Here is a 25,670-nt window from a genome sequence, read left to right as displayed (position 1 = left end):
CCATGGACTTCACAGTGTCCCAGAACTTTTTGGAGTTGGAGCTACAGGATGCAAACTTCTGCCTGAAGAAGCTGGCCTTAGCTTTCCTGACTGACTGCGTGTATTCGTTCCTGACTTCCCTGAACAGTTGCATATCACGGGGACTATTCGATGCTATTGCAGTCTGCCACAGGATGTTTTTGTGCTGGTCGAGGGCAGTCAGGTCTGGAGTGAACCAAGGGCTGTATCTGTTCTTAGTTCTGCATTTTTTGAACGGAGCATGCTTCCAGGATACCCGGGCCAGGTCGATTAGAAAGGCCTGCTCACAGAAGTGTTTTAGGGAGCGTTTGACAGTGATGAGGGGTGGTCGTTTGACTGCGGCTCCGTGGAGGATACAGGCAATGAGGCAGTGATCGCTGAGATCCTGGTTGAAGACAGTGGAGGTGTATTTGGAGGGCCAGTTGGTCAGGATGACGTCTATGAGGGTGCCCTTGTTTACAGAGTTAGGGTTGTACCTGGTGGGTTCCTTGATGATTTGTGTGAGATTGAGGGCATCTAGCTTAGATTGTAGGACTGCCGGGGTGTTAAGCATATCCCAGTTTAGGTCACCTAACAGAACAAACTCTGAAGCTAGATGGGGGGCGATCAATTCACAAATGGTGTCCAGGGCACAGCTGGGAGCTGAGGGGGGTCGGTAGCAGGCGGCAACAGTGAGAGACTTATTTCTGGAGAGAGTAATTTTCAAAATTAGTAGTTCGAACTGTTTGGGTATGGACCTGGAAAGTATGACATTACTTTGCAGGCTATCTCTGCAGTAGACTGCAACTCCTCCCCCTTTGGCAGTTCTATCTTGACGGAATAAGACCTATAGTGATCCTGATGTTATTTAATGTGAATTTAAAACTTTTTTGTGAATGTGGGTTCCTCTCTGTCAAAGAAAATAGAGAAAGGGAAATCCCTTGGATTACATTAAGGGACATTTCCCTTCTCTGCTTCAGTTTGATCTTCCTGATGTAATGGAGGTGATGGAGGTAATTGGTAACTTAAAGATATCAGCAGAAGGTCATGATGAGATTGGTGCCTCTTTGGTGAAATCAGTGTCTTCCTCGATTACTGAGCCTCTAATTGCCAAAGTTATCCCGCTCTATAAATCTGGGGATCCAAGATATTTTACAAATTATTGCCCAACATCTTTCCTACCATGTTTTACAAAAATCCTGGAAGAATTGGTGCAATGTTGAAACATTTAAATTCTCTGTATTCTATGTGAGCACCAAAATGGTTTTCGTAAAAACTACTCTACAGATATGGCTCTTTTACAAGCTGCGGATAAAATCTTTACAGCCCTGAACAACAATGAATACGCTCTTGGCATGTTTTTAGATTTAACCAAAGCGTTTGACACGGTTGATCATGAAATATTTATTTCTAAATTGCATTATTACAGTTTTCATGATTATACATATAATTGGCTTTATAGTTCTGTTTATGATAGAGAATCATTTGTTTATGTAAACAACTGTGCATCTACCAGGGCCAAGATATCCTGTGCTATTCCACTGGGTTCAATAATTGTACCTTTGTTATTCACTAATTAATGAAGCCAAATCAGGCATGACCAAATGTTCTGAATGGTTCCAGATAAACAAATTATCTTTGAATGTGAAAAAAATCTAACTTTATTGTATTCACAATAAAAAAATATTGAAAGAAAAAGAGCCAGAATCTCAATTGTTGGGAATGAAAAGTCACATCCACTAGATTTCTCTGAATTTTAATTGATGAAAAGTTATCCTGAAAAGATCATATTCAATTTGTATGCAGCAAAGTGATAAAATCTGTTGGTATAAGAAAGATACTATAGCTTAATTTACCAATATCTAATTTACTGTAATATTGTCTGGGCCAGTACCTCCTACCTACACAAATTACTCAACATACAAAATAAATTTGCAAGACTAGCCACCTCCTGGCTTCATCTGCACCTTTGTTTAAGAAACTCAATATCTTGTCTATTTACGACATTAATGTATGCCAATTATGCACTTTCATCTACAAGTACTCATACCTACCTGACAGTTTACCTAAAACCTTCAATGGATTCTTCCAGGTTAACACTGAAATCCATCTATATAAAACAAGATACTGCGATAACCTTCACCCTTCCCACTGCCGCACCTCACATAGAGAATTTACTATCAGAAACAGAGGTACTCTAGAATTTTTATCTTCACATTGCCAAAATATCATCATCCCTCAATAACTTCAAGCAAAGACTGGGGGTCAGCCTGATAAACCAAACTACTCAGTAATCTTCTCCATATAGCCTAACTCTCACAAACTCACATTTAAACATATATTTTTTCATGATTACTGATCAATTCATTTCTACATTTATAATTAGTAGGTTTTGTTATCTGTTTTTACAAACCTATTATAATTGACATAATGTTGTGCAAATCTTTACACAGGGACACTCAAAGTCAATCTTAAAGGAATCATTGTTTATTGTCACTGTGCTGGAGGGTTTCAACAAACTTAATGCACCATAGTGAAAGTCTGTCAGAAGCTCTAACGGGGCAGTCTCGTTAGTTTCCTTATATACTGACAAGTTATATTTGTATTTAGCTTATTCATCATTTACAATTAATGTTTGCTTCATTCATGTGATGACCAATACTGGGTCATGCATGTGACAGACCAATACCTCAAGAGGCTTCTTCTCTCTAAGCTGAGACCTTGAAACTGAGATATCCCTTTCTCTAAACAAGGTTCTGGGTGTAATGCCAAATTGCAGTTACTGATAGTGAGGATTTGTTCAATCAGTCACTTGCATGAACACAGAAATTGGTTTTAGAAAAGCACAAGCAGAGAACATAGAACTTGGTAAATAGAAAAGCACCAACATTAAATTTTCCATCACAGTAAGAATTCACACCCCTGAGTCAATACAGATTAGAATCACCTTTAGCAGCGATTACAACTGTGAGTCTTCTGGGTAACTCTCTAAGAGCTTTTCACACCTGGATTGTACAATGTTTGCCCATTATTATTTTCAAAATTCTTCAAGCACTGTCAAGTTTGATTTCGATCATTGCTAGACAACCATTTTCAAGTCCTGCCATAGATTTTCAAGCAGATTTAAGTCAAAACTGTAACTCGGCCACTCAGGAATATTCACTGTCTTCTTGGTAAGGAACTCCAGTGTAGGTTTGGCCTTGTGTTTTAGGTTATTATCTTGCTGAAAGGTGAATTCATCTTCCAGCGTGTGCTGGAAAGCAGACTGAACCAGCTTTTCCTTTAGCATTTTGCCTGTGCTGAGCTCCATTCTGTTTTTTTAATCCTGAAAAACTCCCCAGTTCTTAACAATTAAAAGCATACCCATTACATGATGCAGTCACCACTATGCTTGAAAATATTGAGAGTGGTACTCAGTAATGTGTTGTATTGGATTTGCACCAAACATAACACTTTGTATTCAGGACAAAAGTGAATTGCTTCGCAAAATGGTTTGCAGTACCACTTTAGTGCCTTGCTGCAAACATGTTTTTGAATATTTTTATTCTGTACAGGCTTCCTTCTTTTCACTCTGTCAATTAAGTTATTATTGTGGAGTAACTACAATGTTGCTGATCCATCTTCAGTTTTCTCCTATCACAGCCATTAAACTCTGTAAGTGCTTAAAAATCACCATTAGCCTCATGGTGAAATCCCTGAGAGGTTTCCTTCCTCTCCGGCAACTGAGTTAGGAAGGATGCTTGTATATTTGTAGTGACTTGGTGTATTGTATAACTTCACCATGCTCAAAGGGATGTTCAATGTCTGCTTTTGTTTATTTTTTACCCATCTACCAATAGGTGCCCTTCTTTGATTGGCATTGGAAAACCTCCCTGGTCTTTGAGGTTGAATCTTTGTGTGAAATTCACTGCTTGACTGAGGGACCTTGCAGATAATTGTATGTGTGTGGCACAGAGATGGGGTAGTCATTCAAAAATCACGTTAACTACTATTATTGAACACAGAATGAGTCCATGCAATTTATGTGATTTGTTAAGCAAATCTTTACTCCTGAACTGATTTGGGCTTGCCGTAACAAAGGGGTTGAATACTATTTGACACATTTTTTATTCATTTGGAAAATGTTTTACAAACAAAATTCCACTTTGACATTATGGGGTATTGTGTGTAGATCAGTGACACAAAACCAACATTTCATCAATTTTAAATGCAGGCTGTAACACAACAACATTTGGAAAAAGTCAAGGAGTGTGAATACTTTCTGAAGGCACTGTATATTCTTATGGGAGCCAAATTGTTTATGTGATCATCAGAGGGGAAAAGAAAGCACATCCATGCTCCAGTCTCAGCTTTCATGAATGGGTTCATAATAGCTTACAGCCAAAGCGGTTCAAACACTAGAGCCAAATTCATAAGAAGAAAATACATTCAACATTGGCCTCAGAAACCACCAGAAACTAACCGCCAGAAGCTTCCGTTTTACCACAGAGAGCATTAGCTTCAATCTGTTCACCTCTACCTTTCCTGGCTGGCAAAGTACCAGGATGTTGTCTCTGGTTTTTAATCTGAATTTAGAGAATTGAAAACGGAATCTGAATGCATCTGAGAAGTTCAATATATTGAACTTTGATTAACTTGAAATTATGGTTTGTAAATTTGATACACAGACAATATAATCCAATATCACCCTATTGAAATGTAATATATAAATATAGGATTTGAATATTCAATTCAGTTTTTAAATAACATTTAAATTGAACACAACATTCATTCAATTTCAAATCATGAAATTCAAGTTGTGCATTAGACAAAAATATTAGACAAAAATATTAGAATATTATAATCCTAATATAATATCCTAATACAAATTCAAAATGATACAATTAAAATACAATCTGTTGGCAATGAAATCACTCCATATAGAACTTCTAAGCACCTTAACCCAAAGACTTAACACTGAGTGCATGTATAGTAGTCTCTCATGACAGACTTAATATTAGCTGGCCTGTGCGCACACAAGATTTGGTTCTAGGTGCCAAGATCATATGTACTGTATAGAGACAGCGGAAGAGGCGACGTGAGAGGGTTTACGCCCATCAAAATATATCCACGATAAGCAGACCGCCTGCCATCCCGCTCAGCCTATGGCCTTATAATGAAGCACACAATGAGAGCACAGCATCTCTCACAGGGTCTTAGCATGCAAAGCCTCCTCTATTTGGTTTTTACTATATGTGAATTCTTCTGCATTAGGTGAATCTGTTTCAGCTACAGATGCCATTATCTACTTAATTCTAAAGCGGTGACTGCTAAGTGAGGGGAGAACTATGGGATGATTGGCAGGTTGTTATTGGATTGTGGAATAATAGACATGTTGAATCATAAGGAATCATAGAGATCCAATTATATAATTTCCATGTGTTTAATATGCTAAACTGACATTGTCAAGAATTGAAAAATTGTCAAGAATTTGATGACCAGTTGGTCAATATACACGTGACACAAAAACTAAAAAGTACTGTAAAATGTGAAATATTTATTACAAAGTTAATATGTACACTTGACAGTACATGTCAAGAACAATTAGTGACTAGTCCATGAAAAAAAATGTAATTTCCTATAAAGATATCAATACTTAGAAAAAGACATATGTATAAAATATATTGCATAACTTGCCATATCCTGAAAATGTGCTTAAAGAAAAGTAAAGGCGTTTAACAGAGTTCAGCTCAGATCTTTCCTGTTCTCTTCCCAGCATTCCTCCTCAGGTTTTCCGTGCTCGTTTTCCCACGACAAAGGGCAGTGCAGAGTCTTCCTCCCTGGAGCAGAAAGCCCGCTTCCCACTCGAGGCATTCTCTGAAACTCTGGAGAGAGAAATTCTCATAAGTGAGTCTGGGGCTTTTGGTCGTGTATCAAGCCCCAGATTAATGGAGCAGAAAGACCAAATCACATTATTAGAAAAAATGACAATTCATGACTTCTATGGAACAATTCTCTCACAGACAAATGGGCAGCAAAAGGTGTCTTTATTTGCACTGATGAGTCCTGTCTTATGTGGCTGTTCCCTATACAGCCCTGACCAAATCACACCCAGGGCTGCTCTACCACAGATAGTTACAGCATAGCCATCTCTGCATGCATGGGGGAGGGGGGGGGGAAATAATAGTAGAACATTTAGGTTATGTCTCCCATCCCTAAATGGTATCCCCACTAATGATATAGCTAGAATAAAACACTCCTTGACAACAGTGTGTTTCCAGGGAATTAGTACAGATATGTTGAAGTGTGAGGCATGGTGGTCTGGATGCAGTACAGGTCCTAATCTACTGTCCACTGTCACAGCATAAGGCTTATAACATAAAGGATTTCTCCCTGCTCTGTTCTCCGCTCACATTCCTCTGTGGCCACATGCCCACTAACACAGACAGAAGGTCAACATGTGGAGGTTAGGTCTCTGCAGGGGGCAGCAGGTCACCGACCGCTCTGCACTGTGGGGTACATGTAAGATATCACAACATGTAGAGCATTGGCCTGGCAGGGTGCTGCAGGTCAAAGGGCATAGTCTCAAGAAGAGCTATGGTGGCCCTTCAGGTCGTTCTCCTAGTATCTAGGCCAGTAATCCCCAGTGGGGTGACTGAAGTGTTATTTTGGAAATGTTGACACAAGGAATTGACTTTATCCATGACATCAAAGGAAATAGTAGTCTGAAACAAAAGGCTTTTGGGGAAAGGGGGATACCTAGTCAGTTGTACAACTGAATGCCTTCAACTGAAATCTGTCTTCCACATTTACACCCAACCCCTCTGAATCAGAGAGGTGCAGAGGGCTGCCTTAATCGTCATTTTGAAAGACTTATCTGTGCTCTAGCTCTGAATGAAATGCCCCACCTGACCTTCCACGGTCTGCTGATTTCCTCTCTGAAATGATAAAATCCCAGAGAATGCTTTCTCCTGAACTTTCCAACCTTTCTCCCTCTCTGTTCCCTCTGCTGCTTATCGCCAGTGCGACGCACAGAATCCTGAGAAGTAGTCATATGTTCTTCTCCCTGATTTCTTTTTTCCCACAATTAATTAACACCAAGGGGTAAACAGGTTTTCGGGTTGTTAACCTTTTTGGGATAGGGGCCAGCATTTTCACATTTGGAGGAATAGCGTGCCCAGAGTGAACTGCCTCCTACTCAGTCCCAGATGCTAATATATGCTTATTATTATTAGTATTGGATAGAAAACACTCTGAAGTTTCTAAAACTGTTTGAATGATGTCTGTGAGTATAACATAACTCATATGGCAGGCGAAAACCTGAGAAAAATCCAACCAGGAAGTGGGATATCTGAGGTTTGTAGTTTTTCAAAGCTTGGCCTACCGAATACAGTGTCTATGGTGTCAAGTTGCACTTCCTAAGGCTTCCACTAAATGTCAACCATCTTTAGAAACTTGAATGAGGATAAAGGAAAGGAGGGGCTCATGAGACCTGTTTGAGTCAGTGGTCTGGCAGAGTGTCTCAGGCTTGTGACGCGCACTCCCGGCAGATTTAGCTCTTGTTCCAGTGCTTTTCTTCAGACAAAGGAATTCTCCGGTTGGAACATTATTGATGTTTTATGTTAAAAACATCCTAACGATTGATTCCATACATCGTTTGGCTTGTTTCTACGACCTGTAACGGAACTTTTCGAGTTGTCGTCTGGACGAAGTGCTCGCGCCTCATGAAGATGGATTACTGGGCTGAACACGCTAACAACAAGAGGCTATTTGGACATAAATGATGGACTTTATGGAACAAATCAGTAATTTATTGTCGAACTGGGATTCCTGGGAGTGCCTTCTGATGAAGATCATCAAAGGTAAGTGAATATTTATAGTGTTATTTCTAACTTCTGTTGACTCCAAAATGGAGGATATTTCTCTGGCTGGATTGGGTTCTGAGCGCCGTTCTCAGATGATGCTTTTTCCATAAAGTTTTTTTGAAATCTGACAGCGGTTGCATTAAGGAGAAGTCTATCTTTAATTCTGTGAATAACACTTTTATCAATGTTTATTATGAGTATTTCTGCAAAATCACCGGATGTTTTGGAATCAAAACATTACTGCATGTAAAGCGCCAATGTAAACTGAGATTTTTGGATATAAATATGCACATTATCGAACAAAACATACAAGTATTGTGTAACATGATGTCCTATGAGTGTCATCTGATGAAGATCATCAAAGGTTAGTGATTAATTTTATCTATATTTCTGCTTTTTGTGACTCCTATCTTTGGCTGGAAAAATGGCTGTGTGTTTTTTTGACTTGGCGGTGATCTAACATAATTATATGTTGTGCTTTCACTGTAAAGCATTTTTTAAATCGGGCATGATGGGTAGATTAACAAGAAGTTTCTTTCATTTGCTGTATTGGACTTGTTAATATGTGAAAGTTACATATTTCAAAAAATATTTTTGAATTTCGCGCGCTGCCTTCTCAGCGGAATGTTGTCGAGGGGTTCCGCTCGCAGAACGCCTGCGCTAGAAAGGTTAATCTGCCCAAATAATTTTCCACCATCTGTTTCATGTGGAATAACCTGAATAGACTGGATAAGTCAAATTAAATCAAATTGCATTGGTCACGAACACATATTTTGCAGATGTTTCCAGCTCAAACAGTGCAGTAATACCTAATACAAAACAATACACAGAAATCCCTGCAAATAAAAAGAAAGAAATGAAGAAACATCAGAATAGCGCTGAGACATAGGGAAATGAGTGGAGCAGAATAGAAGAATGCTCTGTGACCTGCGGTTCACTCTACCTCGGTTAGCGCATGGCCAACAAGTCACACAGATAATTATCACCCAGAGCTATGTTTGGCTTCCTCGCTGGACAGCAGAATGAATGTGCCCTTCTATTGCAATGGCACTGGCTATAGATAGGACCAACTTCAACAGACTGCAGACTGTTGCCACAGAAGTTATTATGTGCTCCCCTCTCTCTCACAGCAACTTTGTTATGATGATTGGAGAGAGGACACTTGCCAGGGAAAAATCCAAAAGGTAATTTTGAACTATGCCTAGTTTATTACATTTTACAAGCCACCTCCTCATTGTCATGACGTTGGCCTGTGGGTAAGGTTTATTCCCCATCCATAAATACCTTTCTCCCTTCCCTCTCTCTTGACTCTAGAGAGGGACTCTTGAATAGCCTTTGTTAAACATAGTCTGTATTTTCGGTAATAGAACCAGTTGAAAATATGCGTTGGTACTTAATGAATATGATGTCAGTTCGGTTGTCATCTGGACCACAGAGTGAAGGATAAGCAGCCAACAAGTGCTAAGCATATGTGGGAACTCCTTCAAGACTGTTGGAAAGGCATTCCAGGTGAAGCTGGTTGAGAGAATGCCAAGAGTGTGCAAAGCTGTCATCAAGGCAAAGGGTGGATATTTAAAGAATCTGAAATAAAAATATAGATTTGGATTTGTTTACACTTTTTTGGTTCGTGCATGATTCCATATGTGTTATTTCATAGTTTGTCTTCACTATTATTCTACAATGTAGAAAATAGTAAAAATAAAGAAAATCCCTTGAATGAGTATGTGTTCTAAAACTTTTGACCGTTAGTGTAAATTGTTGCATTCTTGAGTTTTATTGACAACTGTCAATAAAAAAAGGTCAGTCAATAGAAAAACCTGATCAAAATGAATTGATATGACTGGTTTAAGTAAATACATTGTTTGCTCACTGGGAAATTAATATCCAGTGACAACTGCGTGGAGTTTGGAGTTTGTGACAGCAACTACGTGACCTATTAGAGTGTATCACTAGCCACTTTAAACTATGCCACTTTGTTTACATACCCTACATTACTCATCTCATATGTATATACTGTACTCGATACCATCTACTGCATCTTGCCTATGCCGTTCTGTACCATCACTCATTCATATATCTTTATGTACATATTCTTTCTCTTTACACTTGTGTGTATAAGGTAGTAGTTTTGGAATTGTTAGGTTAGATTACTCGTTGGTTATTACTGCATTGTCGGAACTAGAAGCACAAGCACTTCGCTACACTCGCATTAACATCTGCTAAACATGTGTATATGACAAATAAATTTGATTTATTACAGTCCTATAGACACTATGGACAACAACCACCCAAGCCACTGCCTGTTCACCCCGCTATCATCCAGAAGGCGAGGTCAGTACAGGTGCATCAAAGCTGGGACCAAGAGACTGAAAAACAGCCACCACTAACATTGAGTGGCTGCTGCCAACACACTGACTCAACTCCAGCCACTTTAATAATGGGAATTGATGGGAAATGATGTAAAATATATCACTAGCCACTTTAAACAATGCTACCTAATATGTTTACATACCCTACATTATTCATCTCATATGTATATGTACAGTGCCTTGCGAAAGTATTCGGCCCCCTTGAACTTTGCGACCTTTTGCCACATTTCAGGCTTCAAACATAAAGATATAAAACTGTATTTTTTTGTGAAAAATTGGGCGTGCAAAATTATTCAGCCCCCTTAAGTTAATACTTTGTAGCGCCACCTTTTGCTGCGATTACAGCTGTAAGTCGCTTGGGGTATGTCTCTATCAGTTTTGCACATCGAGAGACTGACATTTTTTCCCATTCCTCCTTGCAAAACAGCTCGAGCTCAGTGAGGTTGGATGGAGAGCATTTGTGAACAGCAGTTTTCAGTTCTTTCCACAGATTCTCGATTGGATTCAGGTCTGGACTTTGACTTGGCCATTCTAACACCTGGATATGTTTATTTTTGAACCATTCCATTGTAGATTTTGCTTTATGTTTTGGATCATTGTCTTGTTGGAAGACAAATCTCCGTCCCAGACTCAGGTCTTTTGCAGACTCCATCAGGTTTTCTTCCAGAATGGTCCTGTATTTGGCTCCATCCATCTTCCCATCAATTTTAACCATCTTCCCTGTCCCTGCTGAAGAAAAGCAGGCCCAAACCATGATGCTGCCACCACCATGTTTGACAGTGGGGATGGTGTGTTCAGGGTGATGAGCTGTTTACGCCAAACATAACATTTTGCAATGTTGCCAAAAAGTTCAATTTTGGTTTCATCTGACCAGAGCACCTTCTTCCACATGTTTGGTGTGTCTCCCAGGTGGCTTGTGGCAAACTTTAAACGACACTTTTTATGGATATCTTTAAGAAATGGCTTTCTTCTTGCCACTCTTCCATAAAGGCCAGATTTGTGCAATATACGACTGATTGTTGTCCTATGGACAGAGTCTCCCACCTCAGCTGTAGATCTCTGTAGTTCATCCAGAGTGATCATGGGCCTCTTGGCTGCATCTCTGATCAGTCTTCTCCTTGTATGAGCTGAAAGTTTAGAGGGACGGCCAGGTCTTGGTAGATTTGCAGATTTGGTCTGATACTCCTTCCATTTCAATATTATCGCTTGCACAGTGCTCCTTGGGATGTTTAAAGCTTGGGAAATCTTTTTGTATCCAAATCCGGCTTTAAACTTCTTCACAACAGTATCTCGGACCTGCCTGGTGTGTTCCTTGTTCTTCATGATGCTCTCTGCGCTTTTAACGGACCTCTGAGACTATCACAGTGCAGGTGCATTTATACGGAGACTTGATTACACACAGGTGGATTGTATTTATCATCATTAGTCATTTAGGTCAACATTGGATCATTCAGAGATCCTCACTGAACTTCTGGAGAGAGTTTGCTGCACTGAAAGTGAAGGGGCTGAATAATTTTGCACGCCCAATTTTTCAGTTTTTGATTTGTTAAAAAAGTTTGAAATATCCAATAAATGTCGTTCCACTTCATGATTGTGTCCCACTTGTTGATTCTTCACAAAAAAAATACAGTTTTATATCTTTATGTTTGAAGCCTGAAATGTGGCAAAAGGTCGCAAAGTTCAAGGGGGCCGAAAACTTTCGCAAGGCACTGTATATACTGTACTCTATATAATCTACTGCATCTTTATGTAATACATGTATCACTAGCCACTTTAACTATGCCACTTTGTTTACATACTCATCTTATATGTATATACTGCACTCAATACCATCTACTGTATCTTGCCTATGCTGCTCTGTACCATCACTCATTCATATATCTTTATGTACATATTCTTTATCCTCTTCCACTTGTGTCTATAAGGTAGTAGTTTTGGAATTGTTAGCTAGATTACTTGTTGGTATTACTGCATTGTCGGAACTAGAAGCACAAGCATTTCGCTACGCTCGCATTAACATCTGCTAACCATGTGTATGTGACAAATAAAATTTGATTTGATGTCCTGGGATTTCCTATGATTTTCTATGTAGAAGAACCCATTACCTTCTAACAACTTGTGTAACTTATGAGCGTCATAGAGCAAAATCAGTTGCAACCCAATTCTGATATTTTTTCCACTATTTGGTCTTTTGAACAATCACACCAGTTACTTTCACATTGGCTCTATTTACAATTAGTTAAACAAATGTCACAATTTGGCTGCCTGTAAATGCAGCCAGAGTGGCTCAGATAAATATAAAGGGGTGGCATAGCTCTACATGTGTTCAGAGTTGGATGCAGCACCGTGGGTACCCTTGTATACCACGTTGATGTCTGACAATGATACTTAACTCACAATCCATAAAAAAGCCCTGCTGAAATTGAATCCGTTATGCCATTTAGGTCACAGCAACCGCACACTTTTGTTTGGTGGAAAAACTGTCTAGACAGATACACACACTCAAAACTACATTGCATTCGGAAAGCATTTAGACCCCTTCCCCTTTTCCACATTTTGTTATTCTGAAATGTATTAAATACACATTTTTCCTCATCAATCTACACACAATAACCCATAATACAAAGCGAAAACAGGTTTCTAGAACTGTTTCCAAAAATCTGAAATACCTTATTTACAGAAGTATTCGTACCCTTTGTTATTAGAATCAAAATTGAGCTCAGGTGCATCCATTTTCCACTGATCATCCATGAGATTTTTTCTACAACTTGATCGGAGTCCACCTGTGGTAAATTCAATTGATTGAACATGATTTGGAAAGGCACACACACCTATATAAGGTCCCACAGTTTACAGTGAAGGGTACCAAAAAATATCTGCAGCATTGAAGGACGCCAAGAACACAGTAGCCTCCATCATTCTTTTTATTACCCTGGACCAGATGGAAATAAAAGTGTGGAAAAGTGTGTGTGTGGGTGAAAACAAATAAAATATTAACAAAAAGGTTTGCTGTGTGCCTTCACTCCCCCCTGGGCCTGCTATTTCAACATAGCACCAATAACCTGTCTGTCTGTCTCCCTGCCTGTCTCCCGCTTTTCTGGCACTCTTTACCCTTTGTAGTGTATGAAATTAAACAATGTTTTGCGTGAACCTGCACAATGTTATTACAATACATTATTTTGATACATTGTAAAAAGAAAAATGAGGGGGGGAGGGACACAACAAATAAATAGTTTTGCATGTGTGGCTCCTTACCACAATCAATCAGTATGGCAAAAATAACCTCTGCTCAGAGGGACATAGAAATATGTTTTACAGAGAGAGAAGCTAGTGTGGAAGGAGTCTCTTCCACTTTGGAAGATGAAGAATTTTCTGTGTATGAGGATCATGTCTCTATCAATTCGGAGTCTGACAGTGACTTGGAAGAAGAGGATGAGATTGACCCTCAAGCCAGCCCCAGGACCAGCCCATCAGCAACCAGCTCATCAGCAGCCTGCAGCCTGCAGGAGGAGAAATATGTATGTCAAAAAATGGTGAAATTGAATGGTCTTCTTGACGAAGGAATGAGCCACCCTGCATGGCCGCCAATGTGATAAAGATGAAACCAGAGAAAAACACGAATGGCGGTTACTCATGGGCAGGACATAAAGTATTATTTTTAACTGTTCATCCCAGACACCATCCAGTAAATTATTCTGGACTGCACTAATTTGGAGGCAAGGCATGCTTTTTTGTGTGCAAACTTTGGGTTTTTACCCTTGCTGGTGTTTTCAGATCCAAATAGGGAATCCACAGAATCCCTGTGGGATGCAGAAACTGGCAGATAACTTTTCCGTGCACAATGTCTCTGGAAACCTTCCACATTATTTCCAGGATTATCTGCTTCGATAAATGAGACACCAGACCAGCTCGGCGGCAGAGAGACAAGCTAGCTGCAATCAGTGTGGGACAAGTGGGTGGACCGCCTTCCCCTGTTTTACAACCCTGGGCCCAACGTTACTGTTGATGAGCATCTTATGCTTTTTAGGGTCCGCTGCCCCTTCAGGCAGTACATACCGCAAAATATGGAATCAAGATCTGGGCTGCCTGTGATGCTGCTTAATCATAATCATATGTGTGGAACAGGCAAGTGTTTACAGGGAAGTCAGAAGGAGGAGTCCCTGAGAAGAACCAAGGGATGAGGTTTGCCTGAATGTGACACAGGGACCCAAGTGCCCACAACATCACATGTGATAACTTAATTACTTTGCACAAGCTGGGACAGGAGCTCCTCAAGAGGAAGCTGACGATGGTAGGAACAGTACAAAAAAAACAAGCCAGAGCTCCTACCTCAGCTGTTGAATACACGTAACCGGCCTATCAATTCCTCTAGGTTTGTCTTCACGGCCGACACGTCCCTAGTGTCCTACGTGCCAAAGAAAGGCAAAAATGTGGTACTTATGAGTACGCTGCATAGGGATGGGTTCATCTGTGTCCAGGAACATAAAAAAAACAGTAATCCATTATGATTTCAATGCCACAAAAGCAGAGGTGGACAATTTAGACAAGATGGTGGCAAAAGAAGAAACCTACGCTGGCCACTTATGGTATTCTTCGACATCTCGTTTGTCATCTGGATGGCAATGAATCCATATTGGAACAGAGAGAAGCTCCAGACCTCAAATCCAGGGGAGGCAACATATCCCAAGGACCTTAGCTTCTGCAGTCATCGTGAGGATGATTCAAGAGAAGGATGCTGGTGCCCCATCCACTCAACCCACAGAACCAACAACAAGTAAGTGTGAGTGATGTTGTTGCATGCGTGTGTCTGAGTCTCCTACCTTGGTCTGCTGTAACTATATATGTGAGTGAGATGTTAGTAAAATTCCAGAACTAAATGTTTTCATCATTCTAGATTACAGCCAGTAGAAACAAGAAGCGATGTGATGCAAAAATTCTAGCTTAATGCTTAGCGCATAGAATTAAAAAGGTTTTGTCAGATATTATTCATCCTAATCAGACAGGTTTTATACATGGACGATACATTGGAGATAATATAAGACAAATACTGGAAACAATAGAACACTATGAAATATCTGGGAAACCAGGCCTTTTTTTCATAGCGGACTTTGAGAAGGCTTTTGATAAAGTATGACTGGGGTTTATATATAAATGCCTGGAATATTTCAATTTTAGAGAATCTCTTATAAAATGGGTTAAAGTTATGTATAGTAACCCTAGGTGTAAAATAGTAAATAATGGCTACATTTCAGAAAGTTTTAAACTGTCAAGAGGAGTAAAACAAGGTGGTCCATTATAGGCACTATAACTATTTATTATTGGCATCGACATGTTAGCTGTTACAATTAGATCCAACAATAATATTAAAGGATTAGAAATCCATGCCTTAAAAACAAAGGTGTCATTGTAAGCTGATGATTCATGTTTTCTTTTAAATCCACAAGTAGAATCCCTCCACAGCCTCATAGAGGATCTAGAAACTTTTTCTAACCTCTCTGGCTTAAAACCAAATTATGATAAACACCAGTCTCAACATCAACAGTGAAGAGGCGACACTGGGATGCTGGCCTTCTAGGCAGAGTTCCTCTGTCCAGTGTCTGTGTTCTTTCGCCCATCTTAATCTTCTCTTTTTATTGGCCAGTCTGAGATCTGTCTTTTTCTTTGCAACTCTGCCTAGAAGGCCAGCATCCAAGTGTCGCCTCTTCACCATTGATGTTGAGACTGGTGTTTTGCGGGTACTATTTGATGAAGCTGCCAGTTGAGGACTTGAGGCATCTGTTTCTCAAACTAGACACTCTAATGTACTTGTCCTTTTGCTCAGTTGCGCAACGGGACCTCCCACTCCTCTTTCTATTCTGGTTAGAGCCAGTTTGCACTGTTCTGTGAAGGGAGTAGTACACAGCGTTGTACGAGATTTTCAGTTTCTTGGCAATTTCTCGCATGGAATAGCCTTCATTTCTCAGAACAAGAATAGACTGACGAGTTTCAGAAGAAAGGTCTTTGTTTCTGGCCATTTTAAGCCTGTAATCGAACCCACAAATGCTGATGCTCCAGATACTCAAGTAGTCTAAAGAAGGCCAGTTATATTGCTTTTTTAATCAGGACAACAGTTTTCAGCTGTGCTAACATAATTGCAAAAGGGTTTTCTAATGATCAATTAGCCTTGGATTAGCTAACACAGGAGTGATGGTTGCTGATAATGGGCCTCTGTACGCCTATGTAGATATTCCATTAAAGACCAGCCATTTCCAGTTACAATAGTCAGTTACCACATTAACAATGTCTACACTGTATTTCTGATCAATTTGATGTTATTTTAATGGACAAAAATGTGCTTTTCTTTCAAAAACAAGGACATTTCTAAGTGACCCCAAACTTTTGAATGTTAATGTATATTTACCCCCAAAATATATGGGAAATATTGGAAATGATGCAGACAATTACGTTGATACAATATTAAAGATGATCCCTAAGAGAGAGAAAAAAAAGAAGCGCTGTGATGTGTGTGGACCCAAGAAGGACAGGAAGACACAGAACACATTCATCAAGTGCAAGAAATACATTTGGAACACACACAGTAAAACTCTGTCCCTCATGTGGTGTGTAGACCTGCCTTCATTTGTGTTCAATGGGGCTAATTTATAATTTCCATAAAATTCTGTACGTAAAATGTTTTCTTCCAATTTGTTCAGTTCAAAGCAATAAGCATCAATAGTGATAAAAAAAAACTTGTTTCTTTTATATTTGTTCAAGATAAACATGATTTATTCCATCCATGTCTTGATTATAATATATTTCTGTTCACCACAAAAAATAGCGCTTTTATTGATAAATATGATCCAGCAGAGGTAAATGGCAACTATTAACCATGTATGCTGTCTATATTGCTTGTAATTAATATAGGTCAACATCTAAGAATGAAGTATTTTTACGTAAGCTGTTATGGCTGTATTGTTTTAAAAACCCAATAATGTTGTTGGTCCATCAGACCCGTGAACATTGGATAAATAACAAAAACATAAACACCACACAAGGGTTAAAGCCTCAAAGGATAAGATGATCCAACTTTCAAAACAAGTCCTTTTTGGCTAGCCACAGTAGTCAACTAGTTAGCTAGGTAGCCGTTTACCTTTCTAGCACATTCCCAAAAGTGGTTTGAAATGTGGCTTGAAATCCCCGATTCCATGTGCTTTTTGGCGGTTTATATTGCAGGAAAAAGAACTGATTAGAGTGGATTTGAGTCGCATTAAACTTCCAATGTGAACAATACTTTAGAGCGCATTTGTTTTTTCCTCCCAAAATGTATAAAATGACTTGTTGTTTAACTTACTTTCACTGCACTTTGAAATGTTGGTGGGAGCCATTAGTATATTTGGGGGCATGGTCTAAAATATGTTGTATTTGTGCCAACTGTTAGTGGAAGTGTTGTACCAGTTTAAGTGGTTTTATCGCTATGTTGATTATTAAAACCTCTTGCGACGAGCAATCCCGGATCCGGGAGCGTAATCATAGCCTCAAACGAATTTGCATGACGCAGCGGACATAAATGCTTTTCCTATTCATGAAAATCGCAAATGAAATAAATATATTCAAACACAAGCTTAGCCTTTTGTTGACAACACTGTCATCTCAGATTTTCAAAATATGCGTTACAGCCAACGCTAGACAAGCATTTGTGTAAGTTTATCATGGCATAATGCTATGCTAGCTCTGCTGGCAGCAGGCAACATTTTCACGAAAATAAGAAAAGCAACCAAATTAAATAATTTACCTTTGAAGAACTTCGGATGCTTTCACTCAGGAGACTCCCAGTTAGATAGCAAATGTTCCTTTTTTCCAAAAATATTATTTTTGTAGGCGAAATAGCTCCCGTTTCTTCATCATGCTTGGCTGAGAAATCAACCGGAAAATGCTGCAACTATAACGCCAAACTTTTTTCAAAATTTGCTCCATAATATCGACAGAAACATGGCAAACATTGTTTAGGATCCATCCTCAAGGTGTTTTTAACATATATATTTGATAATATATCCGTCGAGGCAATTGGTTTCTCATAAGAAGTGATTGGAAAAATGGCTACCTCAGTATTTTACGCGAGATTTTCTGCGGGAGACACCATGTGACCACATGCTATATATGGTCCCTTACGGCCATTCTTCAATGGAAATGCCTAAAAAGACGTCACAATGCTGTAGAGACCTTGGGGAATACGTGGAAAATGTAAGCTCATTCGTAGCTCATTCACAGCCATATAAGGAGTCATTGGCATGAGGCGGTTTAAAAAAATGCGGCACTTCCTGGTTGGATTTTTATCTGGGTTTCGCCTGTAACATCAGTTCTGTGGCACTATCAATACAATATCAGACAATATCTTTGCAGTTTTGGAAACGTCAGTGTTTTCTTTCCAAAGCTGTCAATTATATGCATAGTCGAGCATCTTTTCGTGACAAAATATCTTGTTTAAAACGGGAACGTTTTTCATCCAAAAATTTTAATAGCACCCCCTAATGCATAACTGGATAACCGATACCATCTGGGCCACACATTTCTGACAAAACCAAAGGTTACAGATAAGACTTTTACATGCTTTCAGAGGGAAACTCTCCCTGTCTTGCAATCATTACTTTACAATTAAGAACTAAATCATGGCTTCCTGCTCATGAGTTCACCAGTTGTTCCCAGCTCCAGCTCTCAGGGGGAGTTGTGAATGGCTGTATATAGAGCAGAGATGTGAGGCTGTGTATTCAGCCCAGCAGAGGAGGAATGACATCAGGAGCGTACGGTGGCAGCCATAGACATCACTGAAAGGTCATCGAGACAGAGATGAAGAGTGTGACCTTGATTATCCCCAAACACAATGAAAGAGACACAACAAGAGAGGAGTCCAATTTATTGCCCTACCATGTTTGATATTCCAGTTGGCTCCCATTAAGGTGACTGAATGCGAACGACCCTTTGTTCTCCTACATTAAAGAGGCAAGGGGAAGCACACAAACAGAAAAGCTTCAAATGATGACAGCCTAACTAGCGTGCACAATGCACACACCAAGTAAGGCACAGGCTTTACATGCCAGCAGCATACCACCCTGCATCCCACTGCTGGCTTGCCTCTGAAGCTAAGCAGGTTTGGTCCTCGTCAGTCCCTGGATGGGAGACCAGATGCTTCTGGAAGTGGTGTTGGGAGGCCAGAGGGCACTCGTCACTCTGGTCTAAGGCGAGCCGAGGGCAGTGAAGGGGACATTGCCTTGCATAGGGTGCCGTCTTTTGGATGGGTGCTAGATGGGTGTCCTGACTCTCTGTGGTCATTAAAAAACGCTTGGCACTTATCATAAGATTATTAACCCTGGTGTAATGGCTAAATGGCCATGCAATAGGCATACAGTGCCTTGCGAAAGTATTCGGCCACCTTGAACTTTGCGACCTTTTGCCACATTTCAGGCTTCAAACATAAAGATATAAAACTGTATTTTTTTGTGACGAATCAACAACAAGCGGGACACAATTATGAAGTGGAACGACATTTATTGGATATTTCAAACTTTTTTAACAAATCAAAAACTGAAAAATTGGGCGTGCAAAATTATTCAGCCCCCTTAAGTTAATACTTTGTAGCGCCACCTTTTGCTGCGATTACAGCTGTAAGTCGCTTGGGGTATGTCTCTATCAGTTTTGCACATCGAGAGACTGAATTTTTTTCCCATTCCTCCTTGCAAAACAGCTCGAGCTCAGTGAGGTTGGAGGTTTGAAATAGGTTTGAAATATCCAATAAATGTCGTTCCACTTCATGATTGTGTCCCACTTGTTGATTCTTCACAAAAAAATACAGTTTTATATCTTTATGTTTGAAACCTGAAATGTGGCAAAAGGTCGCAAAGTTCAAGGGGGCCGAATACTTTTGGGAGACAAGCAGGTCTGTGCAGAAAGTAAAATGTCAGGAAGACACACTTCAGTACTCCTGATCGTGGAAAGAATGGGTATGATGAGGTTTAAAGGGAGATGTGACCGCAGCTCATGGAAACTCCACTATGTAACGTCTGCAAAATAAATAGCCACTTGGTTTTGTGGCAACAAACGTGCATTATGAATGGGAGGATCCTTGGCAGGCATCGTCACGGCAGAGCTCCTGTCAAATCTCATGTGATGTGACAAAGTGTCAGGATTTCCGTTATGAAAACATGGCGGCGGACATCTGACCAGCAGCACTTAAATTTAATCGGATCCAAATACATTGGGTGAGTAACCTGATTAGGGCGTCCACACACGGTGCTCAGAATGACAGAAATCCCATTTAGATTATGGTCATTCATTTTAAGAGAACATGCAAGTCGATGTTAGAATAACTGTCCACATTTACTTTCCTTCAGCCAACAAGATGATTAAGGAAGAGCATAATCACTAGCCTATACATAGACGCTGCGTGAGTTTCACTTTACAGTATATGACTGGAGACAGCAGAATCTATTTGAATGTGAAAAATGACAGGGTAGCCTACTCTGCTGACAAACAAATCAATAAAAAAAACGGCATTGTCCATACACACTGTAAGTGGCCTACGAGAAGGGGAGACACAAATAGAATATGACGTCCATTTAAACTGGAGGTGGCAATGACCAAACAATAATAAAGAGTGAATATGCAGTGCACACTGATGCTCTCGGTTGGTGCAAATTGTTCCCTCAATTAAGTTGAGCATTTTTTAAATGTATTTCTGCATAGACAGGAGTAGGCTAATTGGGCTATATAATTCTGACAATTTCATTAAATCTACTATCCCCCATAGTAGAAAAGTTGGTCAGTTTGTTGAGAAAGAAATAGCCCAAACAGACTCTGGGACAGTGTGGGGAGATATATCCCAAATTCATACAACCAGTAGAGGCCTGCATAAAAATGTTTTTAAAGCAATGAATCTGATGCAACAGATCAGAAAGTTTAGCTTAAAATGTTGATAAGATATTATTTATTAACGTTATTATCGCTGCAATGTGCACAAGGCAGCAGGCTACATGCCAATGTACATTTGGCCAACAGACAACTAAAGGAAGTTGAAAACCACAGAACATGAGAAAAATAGGGTACTGGTTTCAATGGCATTTGGAAGTCTTTGTAAAAACAATTGCCTCCACAGATATGGTCCAATTTGCTTAGGCTACTTTGAAGCAAGGAAAACATGCCTCAGTAAAATGTTCAATTAAGTAGTTAAATGCATACTGCCTCCAGCTCGTTGCAAAGTGGTGAAGCCTGCCTTCCGATGCATTTTAATGGGGAATGGGAAGCACGCCTCAATTACCAGTTGAGAAATAAAGATAATTTTTAAATCGTGGCCCAAAATGATTTTAATAAACTAATTAGCATTTAGAATTGTATGCAATGATTGGGTTTATTAAAGCGCTGTCTGACAGATTTTCTGCTCAAAGGCTCTGTATCTGTACGATGTGCGAATGTGATAAATAAGATACATAACGAATATAAACACCAGCCATGACATGGGAACCAGCTGTGCAACAGGACTGATCATTACTCTGAGGTGGAGGGTGAGACGGAGCTGCACCTTGCCTGACTACACTTCAAACAGTCATAGGCTGTAGGGGGAGTAGGTTTATGATACAATGCTGTGAAAAAGTATTTGCTCCTTTTTGCATATTTTTGAAACTGAATGTTATCAGATCTTCAACCAAAACCCCTTATTACATACGGAATCTGAGTTTACAAATAACAGTTATTTTTGAAAAAGCAATTGCCCCATTACACTCAATACACACAATAACTGGTTGTGCCATCTTTAGCTGCAATGACTGCAACCAAATGCTTCCTGTAGTTATTGATCAGTCTCTCACATCGCTGTGGAGGAACTTTGGCCCACTCTTGCATGAGGAACTTCTTTAACTAAGCAACATTTGTGGGTTTTCAAGCATGAACTATGCGTTTCAAGTCCTGCCACAACATCTCAATTGGGATTAGGTCTTGACTGACTAGGCAATTCCAAAACTTCTAATTAGTTGCTTTCTAATCATTTTCATGTAGAAACACGCAAACATTGTGTGTTTTGGATCAATGTCTTGCTGCATGACCCAGCTGTGCTTCAGTTTCAGCTCACAGACAGATATCCTGACATTCTCCAGTAGAATTATCTGATACAGAGCATAATTCACAGTTCCTTCTATTAAGGCAAGTCATCCAGGTCCTGAGGCAGCAAAGCATCCCCAAACCATCACACTACCACCACCATGCTTGACCATTGGTATAAGGTTCTTACTGTGGAATGCATTGTTTGGTGTTCTCCAGGCATAATGGAACCCATGTTGTCCAAAACGTTGACTCGAGTCCTCCAAAAAGCACATGGAAGCACCTGGATAATCATCAATACTCTTGTAATAATGTTCTATGGACAGATGAGTCAAAATAATAACTTTTTGGACGATATGGGTCCCATTATGCCTTGTGAAAACCAAACCTGACATTAGCAGATTGTTAGTTGAAAAAGCATTAATCCGTGTCAAGTCAAGCAAGGCAGCTGTCCTAGCAGTTGCATCAGCAATTTCAGATCCAATCTGCCCATCAGTGAGGCCTACAATTACCCGCTATTGGCAATTTCCTCGCATCAGCTAAGTCCAAATGACAAAAACCCAGCTAGCAGAATTGAGCTGAAGACTGCCCGTCTCCAACAGATGTCCTGATGTGGCAACATGGTTTTAGCTGGACATGATGATGAGGCTGCATGTTTCCAAACATCAGTGTTGTGTGTGAAGGTCTCGTTATTAAATTTGTCTGAAGAGCAGAATAACTTACTCATAGCATCTGTCAGCGAAGACGTCGGAGATGGAACTGAGAAAACAGAGAGGAGAAACTTGCTATTAATAGTGTTCAGAGCGTCAACCAGTCATCACAACAGAGCAGCACTTAAGTGGAACAGAGAAGAAAGAGATAGAGAGTTAAGCCTGGCTGCAGAATTGGCACCAGTCATTGAAACCAACACCATCAGGCTAAAAATAGGGCCATAACACTCCTGAGTCTGTCAATGATGTCCATCCTGTAGACAGGCTATCAACTCTCTTAGCTCAGCATGTATCACACATCTCATCAGCAGCCCTCCCTCGCCTCATAACTTATGTTGACAGAGCATATCTCTCACATCCAACTCTCCTACTTCGAAAGCACATTTGCATGCTGCTGCCACCCAGCTAAATGGTGGGAAGAACATGTGCAACAAACAGGATGCAGGTTTCTGACAGATTAAATATAGTAATGCAATACATCACACTGAGAGAAGAGTTTTCGAAAATCAACACCTGAAATAACTTATTTGGACTGAGACTTTTTTGTTTCACCTTTATTTAACCAGGTAGGCTAGTTGAGAACAAGTTGTCATTTACAACTGCGACCTGGCCATGATAAAGCAAAGCAGTGCGTCACAAACAACAACACAGTTACACATGGAAAAAACAAACATACAGTCAATAACACAATAGAAAAGTCTATATACAGTGTGTGCAAATGAGGTAAGATAAGGGAGGTAAGGCAATAAATAGGCCATAGTGGCAAAATAATTACAATTGAGCAATTAAACACTGGTGTGATAGATGTGCAGAAGATGAATGTGCAAGTAGAGATAATGGGGTGCTTTTAAACAGTATGGGGATGAGGTAGTTGGGTGGGCTGATTTACAGATGGGCTATGTACAGGCGCAGTGATCTGTGAGCTGCTCTGATAGCTGGTGCTTAAAGTTAAAGAGGGAGATATGAGTCGCCAGCTTCAGTGATTTTTGCAATTCGTTCCAGTCATTGGCAGCAGAGAACTGGAAGGAAAGGTGGCCAAAGGAGGAATTGGCTTTGGGGGTGACCAGTGAAATATACTTATCGAAACATACAGATATCCATGTCGATATCAATGTGTATATGCCTGAATTGAAATCAATTCATATACTGTAGGTTCAGCCAAAAGAGGGCCCCGGACAGCACGTTCCTGTTCCTGGTCTGCGGGGTCCTAGAGTATGAGGACGAACCAGCATTCAGCACTGGGTCTGCAGTTCCCTATTGTAGCCGGCTGGTCTGTGCGATTTGGACTTAGGACTGGATTGGGCTGAAGAGGTGCTGGGGCAGAGGCTGAGCTCTGTGACTCAGTGGGCAGGGCTGGGGGATCAAGGCTCGAGGTTGGGTCAGCCTGTAAGATGATTGCTGAAATTTGTCTCTCTAATGAAAAGCCTACGGGAGCAATGAGCAGCAGCTCTGTGGAGAAAATGGTGGAAATTCGCAAGCTGGAGGCTGCATCCTAACGAGGCACAGCCAGCGACTCAGGAGTCCTGCCACAGGGAAGACCTCTGTAACAAGTCGCAAAATCAGTTGTGCTTCTGAAGGCCTTGGTGACTTTGGGGGATGATATGGGATTCAGAAAAAAAGCATGGGGCACACAACACACAAAAGAAAAGGTCAACCCCAAAAAATGCATTTCGGGAGAGTTAGCACTTTGCAGTCTTTCTAAGACCCACTCTCGGCTCTGCTTATGGGCGTGGGGGGGGGGTCAATGACAAAAACAACACAATTGTGATTGTCAAAGTGGTATCAAAGATCAAGAAAAGGAAAGCACTTCACAGAGTAATTTTCTTCCTGGGTGGTTTCTTTGCCTTTTGGACAGAGGGGAAGAGAGAGAAAGAGGGGAGACAGACACAGAGATAAAGACAGAGAGAGCGAGAGAGAGAATACTGTCCCCCTGTGATACTATCCAGCGGAGTCGTTTGGACTATGCCCTAGCCCAGGGACAGAAAACACTAATACGGGACACATTTGACAAAAAATGAATCTATAGAAATAAACTCAGCAAAAAAAGAAACGTCCTCTCACTGTCAACTGAGTTTATTTTCAGCAAACTTAACATGTGTAAATATTTGTATGAACATAACAACATTCAACAACTGAGACAAACTGAACAAGTTCCACAGACATGTGACTAACAGATGGAATAATGGAATAATGGAATAATGTATGTGGGCCACACGACACACAAACAAAAGAAAAGGTAAACCCAAGAAATGCATATTTCAGGAGAGTTAGCACCTTGCAGTCTTTGTAAGACCCACTCTCGGCTCTGCTTATGAGCGTGGGGGGGGGGGGGGGGGGGGGGTCAATGACAAAAAAAACACAATTGTGATTGTCAAAGTGGTTTCAAAGATTAGGAAAAGGAAAGCACTTCACTGAATAATTTTCTCCCTGGGTGGTTTCTCTGCCTTTTGGACAGAGAGGAAGAGAGAGAAAGGGAGGAGACAGACAGAGAAAGAGAGAGAACACTGTCCCCGTGATACTAACCAGCTGAGTCGTTTGGACTATGGCCCAGCCCAGGAATAGAAAACACTAATACGGGACCAATATGACAAAAATGAATCTATATAAATATATATATGCAGTACCAGTCCAAATTTTGGACACACCTACTCAATCAAGTGCTTTTCTTTATTTTTAACAGTTTCTGC

At 40.2% G+C, this 25,670-nt stretch overlaps 1 protein-coding gene across 3 annotated transcripts in view; it reads right to left on the bottom strand.

Annotated features, from left to right (window-relative positions):
* Nucleotides 1-5,513: 5,513 nt before the first annotated feature.
* Nucleotides 5,514-25,670, bottom strand: part of rad18 (RAD18 E3 ubiquitin protein ligase) — a 74,670-nt gene continuing 54,513 nt past the window's right edge. The window contains exons 13-14 of one of the 3 annotated variants that reach the window (XM_021569200.2): nt 22,997-23,032; nt 5,514-5,861 (exon numbers count right to left, since the gene is read on the bottom strand). In XM_021569200.2, coding sequence (XP_021424875.2) covers nt 5,762-5,861; nt 22,997-23,032 — 136 coding nt within the window. In that variant the 3' untranslated portion in view covers nt 5,514-5,761. Of the gene's footprint in view, nt 5,862-13,124; nt 13,711-22,996; nt 23,033-25,670 lie in introns of those variants that run through there. The other 2 variants (XM_021569201.2, XM_036950355.1) reach the window with 2 other exon arrangements.

Source organism: Oncorhynchus mykiss, chromosome 17 (genome assembly GCF_013265735.2).
Source record: "Oncorhynchus mykiss isolate Arlee chromosome 17, USDA_OmykA_1.1, whole genome shotgun sequence".
Classification (NCBI taxonomy): Eukaryota; Metazoa; Chordata; class Actinopteri; order Salmoniformes; family Salmonidae; genus Oncorhynchus; species Oncorhynchus mykiss.
The sequence above is the reverse complement of the archived record's forward strand: the minus strand, read 5'-3'. Positions and strand labels throughout refer to the sequence as shown.